Below are 13,909 nucleotides of genomic sequence, written 5' to 3' on the forward strand. Positions count from 1 at the left end.
ACAAAATAATAATTTAGTCATCATATGCAACTCTGCTAAAAGAAAATAGTTTTCCTGAGGGACATCTATTTACCCTCCTACTGTAAATTTAACACTAACAAAATTTACTGTCTTGTTAAAGATAGCCTATTTAAACAAAACTAAGTATACTGAATAGCAGCTACCAAAGACAACAAAATAAAGTCATTTCTATTCATTTTTTCAAGGGTGTAAAGCTTAGATCTGTAAACCTGCATTTACAGAAAACAACGCTGGAATGTTTTGGATACACTTAGTGGTAATCATCTAAAAATGCTGACTAAAGGCCAAAGGAAAAATTTAGACTTGAGCACCTTTGGGCCAACATCAAAAAATGTCATTGTACAAACAGTCCCAAAACTACTGCTTCAAGTGTGCTGATGCCGGGCGTGGTGGTGCACGCTTGTAATCCCCGCGCTTGGGAGGCAGAGACAGGAGGATCGCGCAGGTTCGAAGCCAGCCGCGCGCGCTGGCTTAGGAGACCCTGTTTCCGAATAAAAAAATGTAAAAATAGGTCTGGGAGTGTAGCCCGAAGGTAGAAGGGCTTCCGGGAACCCCAGTACCACCAAAAAAAAAAAAAAAAAGAAAAAAGTGTGCTGATGAAGAATTGATACCTAAGAGTTGGTTTAAGAAAACGTATTTCACAAATACATACTGAAATATTGATAAAATAAGGCCAGCGATTTCCCAACATTAAGAAATGGTAAGTGTGTAGATGAGACAAATTTAGTTGGGTTAATAACTGCTGAAGCGCTATGAGCACACGAGAGTTCATTATATAATATTCTCTATTTTTTATTGCCTTTATGATTTCCCATAATAAAATGTCATTTTTTTAAAAGTCAGCTGACTCCTGCAATGGAATTATCTAAGCAGACGACTACGATGGCATTATCTAAGTGCGCAGACCTATTTGCCATAATATTTTAAGTTCATTTCAAATACACAGATTCTCGTGCTCGGGCCTCAAACTCCAAAGACTGTCCTAACTATTTAGCAAAGGAAGATTTACCACGAAGCGTTTTCGGTCTCTGTGCCACTGCCTCAGTCCAATGCCAGGTCGATTTTTTGAGGGTAACGCACTAGGACTTAGAAGCCAAAAAAGTCCTTACACTTAACCTCCATCCAAATCGAGCGCCTTCCCAGTTCCCCCGGGCTTTAGGGACTCCCATTAAGGAAGGAAAGTGAAAGGGGCCAATCGACCCAAGCAAAAATCCTCCTGGAAGCGGTGGGAGAAGCGGCCCCCACCCGCTGGCCGCTCCCGCAACTTTTCCCCTCCCCACCCCCACCGCTCGGAAAAGGGATGTCGCTCCCGGCGCCCCGGAAGCCTCTGCCACCAAATCCCTGGGGCAGCAGCAAGGCCTCGGCGGCCGCCTGGAACCTAGACGACAACGACGGGGAAGGAGGATTCGGGACCGAAATCCAGACCCCCGGCGGGTTCCGGGAGGGAAGTCAACCAGCACCGCCCGGAAAAGAACTCGCAAAGAGGGGCAATGAAAGAGGAAACAAGAGTTCTCGGGAGTCGTCCCCCGGCCCAACTTCCCCGGCGGCCCGGGGGGCGCGGCGGCGAGACTCCCACGGCCCCGCCGCCCCTGCCCGGCCGGCCGCTCCGGGCCTAGGCGGCCGCCGAGTCCTCACTTACCCTCGGCGCCGGCCGCTGCTCTGGCCTCGGGCCGCCTCCGCCTCTCCGGCTCCCGACAGCCCCAGGCCGGGCGCCGGAGCCCCGCGCGGGGGAGAGCAGCCGGGCGGTGCGCACCGAGAGGCGAGGGGCTCCGCCGCCGTCACTACCCGCGACTCCGCTCCGGTAAATAGGAAGCCGGCGCAGGGGGAGGAGCGGCGGCCCCGCAACTTCCCTCCCCGCCTCGAGCGCCGCCGGCCGGCCGGCCGGCCCGGGTCTAGGCCTCCCCGGCCGCGGCCGCCGGAGCCGGCGCCGAGCCCGCTACCTGCCCCCGCTGGGCCGCCGCCGCCTCCTGCGCCGCCGCTTCCGCCGGTGAATGGTCAGCGCTGGAGTTTGAACAGGGCCCTGAACCATCTCAACGCCATTTGCGCTCCCGGCCCCCACCTCCTTCCTCCAACAGCCGCTCGCTCCGTCACTCCGCTTCCCACAGGCCCCGCGCGGCCGCCCGACCCCGCAGCCAATCACGCGGCCGCTTACTCAAGCCGCCGCGCAGGCGCCGCGCCCCACACGCGCCGGCGCCCGCCATTGGCCGGGCCGCGGCGCCCGACGGGAGTTGTAGTCTCCGTCCGCGCGAGGTCACGGAGCCTACAGCGGACTCCAGCACGGGCGGCGGGCGAACCCTTCGGTAGCGGCTCTCCTGCCCTACTCGCCCGGACTCAGGAGCCAGTTCCAGCTCTGGGCCCCGCCGAGAGGCGCAGGTGCCGCGGGAGAGGGAGGGCCCCGGCGCGGTGCAGGCAGCTGTGTCAATCGTTTCCCCTCCAGGGACTCGCCGGTGTCTGGGGACGGTGGGCTGTGCAGCTGCGCCGGGCCTTCTGGGCGACTGGAGACGAGCTTGCGCTCGGAGCTGCCTTCCACCCGGCCTGACCCGCGCTGGCCCCGCGCGGGTAACGATGGACTGGACCTAGGGGCGTTAGGCACCGGAGCCTTGACGGCCACAACCTCCGGCCGCCTTACCCCCAACCTGTTTGTCCCTGCCCTGCAGTTCTCCGTTTCCCCCCACGCGTTAATGGTGGCCCCAGAATATTGGCTATTAAGGAATTGTCATTAGCCTAGTTGGACCTGATTATGATAATGTTTTGATTTTATTTAGTGATGGTGCTGGTACTGGAGATTGAATCCAAGGGGCGTTCTACTTCCAAGCTACACTCCCAGCCCCCCCCCCCCTTTTTTTACATTTTTGTTTGAAACAGAGTCTCACCAGATTGTTGAGAGGCTCACCAAATTGCTGGGGCTGGTCTCGAACCTCGGCCTCCAACCTGCGATCCTCCTGTTTCAGCCTCCCAAGTACTAGGATTACAGGCCGGCACCACCACCAGCTGGTAATGTTGTTGTTGTTGTTGTTTGTTGTTGTTGTTGTTGTTGTTGTTGACACTAAAGTGTTGACAGGTAAAGTAATCTTGTGTCTGAAATTTTCTTTAGGATGTGCCAATGAAAACTGGGGGAGAGGGAATAAAATAAGTTGTTGGGATAGTGTTCATTGTTGACGCTATGGGATGCACACATATGTGGTCATCATGCCAGTCCCTTTTTGTACATCTAAAATTTTACATAATAAAAAGTTTAAAGAAGTGAACTAGTGATTGCCTCAGGACAGAGAGGTGGTGAATGATGGAAAGAATGTTTTTCTCCTGTACAGAGATCCCCACCCTACCCCCATGGTAATGTATTATCTAATTGAGAAAACTGGGAGTTTTTTGTTTACTTGTGTTTACTGTTTGTTTTCTTTGTGTGTGGGGGGGTTCGACCCAGGGCATTTTGGGGTGTTTTTTTTTTTGTGGATTGAACCCAGGGGTATTCTCTCTCTTAGCTACACCACCAGCCCTATTTTATTTTTTATTTGGAAACAGGGTGTTGCTACAGTTGCTGAGGGCCTCAGTAAGTTGCTGAGGCTGATCTGTGACCTGGCATCCTCCTTCTCGGCCTCCTAAGTCCTCGGATTACAGGACTGCACCACCACATCAGATTTGTTTTTGTTTGGTTTTGAGGCTTCAGTGGGGAAACGGGGCTCTAAAGAGTAGCATGGGTTTCCCCTAGAAGTGCATGGTTCATTGAATTTTGACAACCATGATGTTTAGTAGGCAGTTAATGGAGATCCACCTAAGAAACTAGAGAACTAATTGCTTTCAGTCAAAAGCCTGGCCTTCTTTCACAAATGACTTACTTGCTTTTAATGCACCCAGATATTTCAGGCTCCCTTCAATATTCCTTCCAAAGTAGTGAGGAAACTCTGAACAAAGAAAGAGTCCATGCGGGGGACTTAGCACAGTGGTAGAGCACATATAGGTTCTGGGTTTGATCCTCATCATTACAAGAAGAAAAGAAAGAAAAATGAGAAACACTGAGCCCCTCCCAACATGAATTTAAGGTAGGTTTTAGCATGCACAACTGGATGCAAAATTTATATTCCGACATTTACAATCTCGCTAATATCATATCAGTATGTTTTCTTTAATTGTTCCAAAATAAATTGAATCTTCCTTAGCTTATGTAAACAGAAGTTTTAACAGCTCTGTGGCTCCTACTGTGGGTGGTACACACCTGACTGTTATTTGGGTCAATTTTGTCTTTATTTTTTAAAAAATCAGCAGCTCAGGATCTTGTTTTATCATTTCGTTTGAAGATCACTGGCAGAGAGTAAGGCTGCACGTACTACTATAATTATTGAGCTGACTCGGCGGTGGGTGCTAATTAAAGGGTAATTATCATCAGAGGCAAAAGGTAAGATCAAAGAGCCAAATGAGGTAGAGAGACAACTGCAAGATCTTTCTGCAGGAGGATATATGAACCTTCCCTAGACCAGAGATGTAGTCATTAGGTCTGGCCTGAGTCTGGACACTGCAGGAAACTAAAGTTTTAGTGTTAATTGTTTAAAGAATCTCAAGAGCCTGTGTGTGTGTGTGTGTGTGTGTGTATGTGTGTGTGTGTGTGTTGTTTTTGCGGTACTGGGGATGGAACCCAGGAACATTCTACCCCCAAGCTATACCCCTAGTGCTATTATTTTTTTTATTCTTTATTTTGAGACAGGGTCTCACTAAGTTGCAGAGGGCCTCACTAAGTAACTGAGGCTGGCCTTGAACCTGAGGTCCTCCTGTCTCACTCCAAAGTACTGGGATTACAAGTGTGCGTCACCACACCCAGCTTGGGGTTTTTGTTTATTGAGGTACTGAAGATTGAACCCAGAGCTCACACCGGCTAGGCAAACACTCTACGACCACATTCCCAGCCTTTTGGAGCCCTTTTGAGGGGTTTTTGTGTGTCTGTGTGATAGTTGTGGTAAGTCATAAAACTTAGTTGTGTCAGATTCCTGCTACTCAAAGAATGATCTTGAGTCAGCAACTAGGCATAACCTGAAAATTGTCAGGAAGGAACAATTCCTGTCCCCACCTCAAATCCAGGAATCAAAACCTGGGCTTTTATGGGATTCCCCCAGGTCATTGGTTCTCCCATTGAAAAGTCTGACAAGCACTGATTGAAAGTATACCCATAGCATTTGACAATCTAATACTTTTACCTCAATGAGGGAAAGAAAAGGAGAACGTTAGGAACTTAGTATGAGGGCGAGCTCAGTGGCAGAGGGGGTACCTAGCATACACAAGGCCCTGGGTTCCAGCTCTAGCACAGAAGGAAATACACATCAGGTATGAAGCTAGCTCTTTTTTTTTTTTTTAATTGAACCCAGGGGCATTCTATCTCCAAGCTACACACCCAGCCCTATTTTCCATTTTTTATTTTAAAACAAGGTCTTAGCCAAGCGTGGTGGCACCCACCCTGATTTCTCTCAGATAAGGAAATTGGGAACCCTGGCATTTGCTCAAAGTATTGGGTCAAATGGTGGATCCCAACTTTTTCTTAAATATTGCATATCCAGCCGGGGTGGTGGCTCATCCTTGGAATCCCAGCATTTGAGATAGGAGGATCCCGATTCATGGACAGCCCCAGCTACTTAGGCCCTTTGCAACTCAGTGAGACCCCATTTCAAAATAAAGAATAAAAAATAGGACTCAGGGTATAGCTCAGAGGTAGAATGCCCCTGGGTTTCATCCCCAGTTCTGCCAAAAAAAAAAAAAAAAAAAACAAGGTCTTGATAGGTTGATGAGAGTCTCACTTCTTGCTAAGGCTGTCCTTGAACCTGCAATTCTCCAGTTTCAACCTCCCAAGTACTAGGCTTAAAAGCTGTCACTACCACACCCTACTTGAAACTAGCTCTTCAGGGGCCTTGTGTCCCACCTGATTTCTCTCACATAAGGAAATGGGAAACATTGGCATTTATTTGCTCAAGGTATTGGGTCAATGGTGGAGCCCAACTTTTCTTAAATATTGCATACCCAGCCAGGGTTGGTGGTGCACCCTTGTAATCCTAGCATTTGGGAGGCTGAGACAGTAGGATCCCCGTTTGCAGACAGCCTCTGCTACTTAGGCCTTTTGCTCCATTTCCCTTTAACTGAGAAAAGAAAATACTGCAAAGAAAAGTAATAAGAGGCATCTGTTCTGCTCTTTAGGCCCTCATTCTAGCCCAGGCACAGAAAGTGTCAAAACTGGAGTTGCTAAATAGATCCTTGTTGTCTTTTTCTGAAAAATAGGTAGTGAAATGTATTACAACTTTCAGAGTCCAGGGAACTAGAAGTCAGACGTTATCATATTAGCAAAAGTCAATTTTTCCTTGTCATAGAACGGAAAGAAAATTATAAATTGTACACTTGTATATTCTAGTGGTTGTATTGCAGAGCTCTACAAAATGTGGGTCAGACCTTACTCTTTTTTTTTTTTTCTTTTTTTTTTTGTGGTGCTGGAGATAGAATCCAGGGTCATTCTACCTCAGAGCTACACCTCCAGCCCTATTTATTTTTCTTTTTTTTTTTTTTTTTTTTTTTTTGCGGGACTGCGGATTGAACACAGGGGCATTTGACCTCCGAGCTACACCCCCTAACCTATTTTTTATTCTTTATTTTGGAACCAGGTCTTACTGAGTTGCAGAGGGCCTCACTAAGTAGCTGAGGCTGTCCTCAAACCCCAGTCCTCCTGTCTCAGCCTCCCAAATGCTGGGATTACAAGTATGTGGCACCAAGCCGGGCTGTAGCACCCTCTCCTTCCCCTTCCTCTGCCTACACCTGCCTCTCTGCTCTTCTCCCAGTAGGGCCTTTGCATTCCCTGCTCACTCTGCCTCAACCTAGCTTCTCAGAGACAGCAGGCTGCTCCAATTCTTCACTTTTAGGTTTTCACTTAGAACTTTTCAATGAATCTCTCCCAACTAGCTCATTCGTTATTTCTGTCTTTTTCCTTCAGTGCTGGGGATCAAACCCAGGGTCTCACGCATGCCTGGCAAGTGCTCTTCCACTGAGCTACCCCCTCAGCCCTACAAGCCTTTTTATTTCTTTTATTTGAAATAGGATCTTGCTAATTTGCTGACACTGGCCTTGAAACCTACAATTCTCCTGTCTCAGCCTATGTGATTAAAGTTTCGTACACCTCAAACAAATGTTCACTGCCCCTGCTTTGCTTTTTTCCAAGGCATATATATTTCCATCTAACATGCCACATGTTTTGCACGTTTATCTCATAACTCTGTCTTACCTCTGAAAGAAGACAGGGATCCTTGCCTGTCTTATTTTCTGCTGGGTCCCTAGCACCCAAAAGAATGCCTGGCATACAGTATATGTTCCATTTTTGTTGACTAAAGTCACCCATTTATTTCCTTCTTTCACATAAGAGTAGATCTCAAAAGGAAAATAACTTGAAACTTACAATAATTGGGCAAAAAAAAATAAACTCACAATAACTTGGTTTCTCCATAAATTGTTAGGGTTTTCCCAGTGGGGAAGGGGCTGCTTTCTGGAGTTACCTTTTGTTCTTCCAGTGGATAGGTTTTCATTCTGAGAATTAAATACTATCCTAATCCCAATTACCTTGTTTTCCAGGATAATTGGAATATCTTCTCTGGAGATGGTGACATCCCTTGGGAAATAAGGCTGGTTTGAAGCCAGTCTCAGCAACTTAGCAAGGCCCTATACAACTTAGTGAGATCCTATTTTAAAATTAAAAAAAGAGAGAAAAATAGAGCTAGGAGTATAGCTCAGAGGTAGACTGTCCCTGGGTTCAATTCCTAGTACCACAAAAATAATTAACATAAGGGATGCTTTGCAAAAATTGCCTGAATTCCTACCCCTTTTTGTAGCCATACCTTTTGCAATATGACTTTGTAGCTCCTCTCGGAATATTGACTGAACGTAAAAGTTGCCTTAGCCAAAAGAAAGTGGCAGAAGGGTTGTAGTTCTGAGCCTTAAGAAACCTTGAAGGCTTCCACATTGTCTTTGGATCCCTGTCTCTGTCAAGAGAAGACGCCTGGACTAGCCTGCTGGAGGATGAGAAGCCACATGGAAAATGCTGAGGTCATCCCAGAGCAGTCAACGGCCGCAGGCCCCAAACACAACCTGCAGGGCTACCTACCTAACCTATGGTGTCCAAAGATGTGTGCATGAGCTCACCTGTGACCAGAACTGCCCCGCTGACCTATATATTCTTGCAAGCAATGATAGCTAGTTATTGTGCTAAGCCTCTGAATTTTGGAGTGGTTATTCAGAATTATTATGGCAATAGGTAATTGATACAAGCATAATTTCCCTATGGTTGGTGACTTATTTTGTTTCTTAGCCTCTAAAAGGCTTTCCTGACTACCCGGGCAATCTAAAGTAGTTCTCTACTCTATCATATGATTGTATATGATATCATATGATCGTATATTATTTTCTTAGTAACATTCTCCAGAGTTATTTGCTTCTTTATGATCTGCCTGTCACACTAGGATGTCAACTATATGAAGGCAGAGATATTGTCCATTCTGATCCCTGCTGTATCCTCAGCACCCAGCACAGCACTTCATCGTCTAGTGTGGTAGTATTCAGAGTATCTACTGAGCACTTGAAATGTGTCTGATCCCAGGAGAGATGTACTGAAAATGTAAAATGCACGCTGGATTTCAAAGACTTGGTACCAAAAAAAAAAAAATCTATAATACTGCAGCAGTAGGAACACGTTTCAAAGCTTGAAGAACTATGCTACACAGAATGAATCCTAATGTAAGCTAAGGACTTTAGTTAATAATGTGGCAAGATTGGTTCATTAACTAACACATATACTACACTAATGTAAGATATTAATAACAGAGGAAGCTAGGATGGGAGTAGAAGGAAGTCATGGGGACTATACTGTGTGCTCAATTTTTATGTGAGCCTAAAACTGTTCTAATGGAATTAAGAGACATAACAAGTGAAATAAGCCAAGCATAGAAATACAAATAACTCATGTTCTGATTCATGTAGAATCTTAAAAAGTTAGTTTCAACCAAGAGTGATGATAATTCCAGTTCTTTGGGAGGGTGAGGCAGGAGAATCACAAATTTTGAGGCCAGTCTCAGCAACTTAGTGAGCCCTTGTCTCAAAATAAAATTTTATTTTTTGTATGTGGTACTGAAGGTGGAACCCAGGGGCCTTCTACCACTGGCCTACACCCCAGTCCTATTTTTATTCCTTAGTTTGAAACAGGGTCTCACTTAGTTGCAGAGGGCCTCACTAAGTAGCTGAGGCTGGCCATAAACCTGCAATCCTCCTGTCTCGCCCCTACTAAGTACTGAGATTACAAGTGTGCACTCCATGCCTGGATTCAAAATAAAATTTTAAAAAGGGCTGGTGATGCCAGGTATAGTGATGCATGTCTGTAATCCAAGGACTTTGGAAACTAAGACAGGAGGATTGTAGGTTCAAGGCCAGCCTCAGCATAGTGAGACCCTGTTTCAAAATAAAAAATAAAATAGAGCTGAGGGTGTAGGTCAGAAGTAGAATTCCCCTGGGTTCAATCTCCAGCAACACACACACACACACACACACACACACACACACACACACACACAGCCTGGTGATAGAACTTAGAGGAAAAGTCCCTAGTACTGCACAAAAAGAAAAGAAAAAATGTTGATTTCATAGACATAGGGAGCGAATAGTGGTCATTAGAGGCTAAGAGTGGGAGGAATGGAAGAATGAAGGGAGTCTGGGTAAAATATTACCAAGAAGCAGGAAAAAGTTTAATGTTCTACAGCACAGTAGTATGACTAGTTTACATTTTATTATATTTTTATAAAGGACTAGAAGCCAGGCATGATGGTATTCATCTGTAATCCCAGTATTTAGGAGGCTGAGACAGGAGGATTGCAGGTTCAGAGCCAGTCTCCGCAATTTAGTGAGGCCCCCAGCTACTTCATGAGACTCTATTTCCAAATAAAACTAAAATAGTGTAGTTCAGAGGTAAAACACCCCTGGGTTCATTCCCAGGAAAAAACATGCGCGTGCACGGGCATGCGCGTGCGCGCACACACGAACTAGAAGAATCTGGGTGTGGTGGTGCACACCTGTAATCCCAGTATTGGGAAGGCTGAGGTTGGAGGATTGCAAGTTCAAGGCCAGCCTCAGCAATTTAGGGAGACCCTAGGCAACTTACTGAGAGCTTGTTTCAAAATAAAAAATAAAACGGGTAGGGTGTAGTTCAGAACACTCCTGGGTGTTCAATTCCCGGTACCATGAAAAAAACTACAAGAAGAGTTCAAAGTTTCCCAACACAAAGAAATGATAAATGTTTAAAGAAAGACTAAAATGCTAATTACCCTGATTTGATCATTACACATAGCATACATGTATCAAATTACCATACTGTACCCCACAAGTGTGTGCAAAACTGAGGCTGTCCGCAAACCACAATCCTCCTTTTTGAGCCTCCCAAATGCTGGGCTTACAAGTGTGCCTGGCTATAAAAATAGTTTTTTTAAAAAATGAGTTCAGGCGGACTTCCGGGAAGATGGCGACCGAGAAAAGCGGGGCTTAAGAGCCCCGCTAACAACCAATCTCCATTACCACAAAATCAGCACCTTTCATAGCCAGAAAACACCATCACCAGAGAAACAAAAAAATCACCAGGCTCCAGAGAGAAAGCAGACTGAGAACAGAGCTCAGAGCCACAGAGGAGATACACCGGCCTCACACCCGAGGACACGGCAGCAGCGCCATACTGCCGGCAGCAGCGGCGATTTCACCGGACGGCTACAGCAAGCCGAGGTGAGCCGCTGCGGAACAGCCAGGCGGGATTTCTCGGCGAAGGAACATCTAAAGCTCCCAGTGGCTGAGCTCAGCACGCTGCAGGGATTCAGAGTGGAAATCAAAACCAAGAAATACGCCAGCCTCACGGCCGAGGGCGTAGCAGCGGTGCCATATTGCCACCGGCGGCAGCAGCAGCGAATTCACCGAGTCCAGTACGGCTACATCTGCGTACTCAAGAACAGTGAGTCAAATTGCGGGCCACAGAGGAGAAATCCCAGTACTGTACTCCCTGGGACTTGACCCAGTGGGGGAGTGGTGGTGGCAGAGATATCACACCATAAGAGAACGTGCAACCTGGCACCCCCCACAGTCTAAAGCAGCCTCTATCGACTCTCTGGGTTGGAGACTCTGTGATACAACCCAGTAAAGGAGTAGTGGGGTCTGAGATACTACTGACTCGAGATCCAGAACACCTTAAGTGAAGTCATAGTGACCCAAGGGAAGAACCCAGAGAAGGCACAAACTTCCGAAATCATGGGAAAAAGGAATAACACTGGAGCAATGAATGCCCACAACCCCACAACATCAGAACCCAATAAAACAGAAAATCAGAGATTTCTAGAAGATCAAATCAGGAAAATAACTGTAGAAATAATAGAGGTGCTTCGAAAAGAACTCAGAGAGCCAAAAAGAGATAAAGGATGCAATTAATGAAGTAAAGGCCTCAATTCAAAGCACAAACAACCGATTAGACCACATGGAGAACAGAATCTCGCTCTTAGAAGATGATCATTCCAAAAATGAACGCATAGTTTCTAATCTAGAAAAAAATATCCGACAGCAGGAATCTGACATTGAAGAAATATGGGCCCATTTTAAGAGAGCTAACCTAAGAATAATTGGAATAGAGGAGGGAAAAGAAAGTGAAACCAAAGGGATCAACAATCTCTTCAAGGAAGTAATAGCAGAAAATTTTCCAAACATAGTGCAAGAGGTTGATACACAGGTCCAGGAAACTTATAGAACTCCCTTTAGACAGGATCGGAGAAGAGGATCCCCATGCCACATAATTGTCAAAATGACCAATGTGGAAGCCAAGCAGAGAATCTTAAAGGCAACAAAAACAAAGAGCCAAGTGACATTCAGAGGCAAACCAATTAGAATCACTCCAGACTTCCCAAACCAAGTCATGAGAGCCAGAAGGGCTTGGAGTAACATATTCCAAACTCTAAAAGAAAACAACTTCCAGCCAAAAATGTCCTACCCAGCAAAACTTTCTATCAAATTAGATGGAGAAATAAGAAGCTTCCATGACAAACAGAAACTGAAGGAATTTATGTCTTCAAAACCAGCGCTAGAGAAAATACTCAAAGAGATTAACTACAAACGCGAAGGGGGGCTGCGGACGGGCGGGTGGGGGGCTGATGCAGATTGGTGGGGAGGCGCTGAGCTAGCTGCTTTCTCGCCGGCCATCAGGTACCAGGATCGAGTCGCCGTGCGCAGGCCGCCGGGCCTCAGAGACCAGCCGCACGCGCGAGCGGCCGCTGGGCATGACAGCGGAGAACGCGGGTAGCTATTCCTTTGAGCAAGCCCACACTTTCCATTCATTCCCGTTTCAACCCATGATGGCTGAAGCACCTACCGAGGCCGTCATGGACGAGCAGCAGATGCTGGCCGAGCAGCAGGTGCCTGCCAACGCGCCAGAGCCAGCTCCCGCCCAGGAGCCAGTGCAAGAGGCCCCAAAAGGAAGAAAAAGAAAAACCAGAGCAACAGAACCCAAAAAACCAAAGGAACCAAAAAAACATGCCGAGCCAAAAAAATCTGGCAAGTCTGCAAAATCAAAAGAAAAGCAAGAAAAAATTACAGACACATTTAAAGTGAAAAGAAAAGTAGACCGTTTTAATGGCGTTTCCGAAGCTGAGCTTTTGACCAAGACTCTTCCTGACATTTTGACCTTCAATCTGGACATTGTGATTATTGGCATTAACCCGGGACTGATGGCTGCATACAAAGGGCATCATTACCCTGGGCCTGGAAATCATTTTTGGAAGTGCCTGTTTATGTCGGGGCTGAGTGAGGTCCAGCTGAATCACATGGATGATCACACTTTACCAGGGAAGTATGGTATCGGATTTACCAACATGGTTGAACGGACAACGCCGGGCAGCAAAGATCTCTCCAGTAAAGAATTTCGTGAAGGAGGACGTATTCTAGTACAGAAATTACAGAAATATCAGCCACGGATAGCGGTGTTTAATGGAAAATGTATTTATGAAATTTTTAGTAAAGAAGTCTTTGGAGTAAAGGTTAAGAACTTGGAATTTGGGCTTCAACCCCACAAGATTCCAGACACAGAAACTCTCTGCTACGTCATGCCCTCGTCTAGCGCTCGCTGTGCTCAGTTTCCCCGAGTCCAGGACAAGGTTCATTACTACATCAAGCTGAAGGACTTGAGAGACCAGCTGAAAGGCATCGAGCGCAACACCAACGTGCAGGAGGTGCACTGCACCTTTGACCTACAGCTCGCACAAGAGGACGCAAAGAAGATGGCTGTTAAAGAAGAAAAATATGACCCCAGTTACGAAGCCGCGTACGGTGGTGCTTATGGTGCAAATCCGTGCCCTAGTGAGCCTTGTGGCTTCCCTTCAAATAGGCTAACAGCCAACGGTGCAGACTTAAGAGGAGAATCGGCTTTTAGTGATGTTCCAAACGGGCAGTGGATGACCCAGCCGTTTACAAACCAGATTCCTTCTTTTAATAGTCACTGTGGAACACAGCAGCAGGAAGAAGAAACCCATGCTTAAGAATGGCGTGTCCCAGCTCTGCCTAAGCACTGCAGTTTTAATGCAGTTGTCAAGAAGTATAACCTCAGTTTGCTAACCGAAGTATTTTATTAGTATTTTACTCTAGTGACGTACCTATAGTACAAAACAGTTGTGTGCTAGAATCAACTGTATGAACCTGAGTAGTGTGGAAGGAAGCAGTAGGGGTTTTGTATATGAGTTTTTATATGTGAATTAACCATCATTCCAGCTTTTTTTATACTATATTTAAAAGAAATCACTTTTCTTTGGGGAGTTATTTTTTATCTGTAATTTTAAAACGCAAGAGTCTGACTACTTGTAGTTGACTC

The 13,909-nt window shown here is 46.3% G+C and overlaps 1 protein-coding gene across 1 annotated transcript; it reads left to right on the forward strand.

Moving 5' to 3' along the window:
• Window positions 1-12,326: 12,326 nt before the first annotated feature.
• On the forward strand, window positions 12,327-13,580 carry LOC308262221 (G/T mismatch-specific thymine DNA glycosylase-like; the record flags this gene model as incomplete). Its single annotated transcript, XM_080694668.1, has 1 exon — window positions 12,327-13,580. One exon carries the CDS (start codon window positions 12,327-12,329, stop codon window positions 13,578-13,580), a length of 1,254 nt encoding a protein of 417 aa, XP_080550794.1.
• Between the last annotated feature and the right edge of the window lie 329 nt (window positions 13,581-13,909).

The sequence above is a fragment of the Muscardinus avellanarius genome (genome assembly GCF_963383645.1).
Source record: "Muscardinus avellanarius genome assembly, chromosome: 4".
Lineage (NCBI taxonomy): Eukaryota > Metazoa > Chordata > Mammalia > Rodentia > Gliridae > Muscardinus > Muscardinus avellanarius.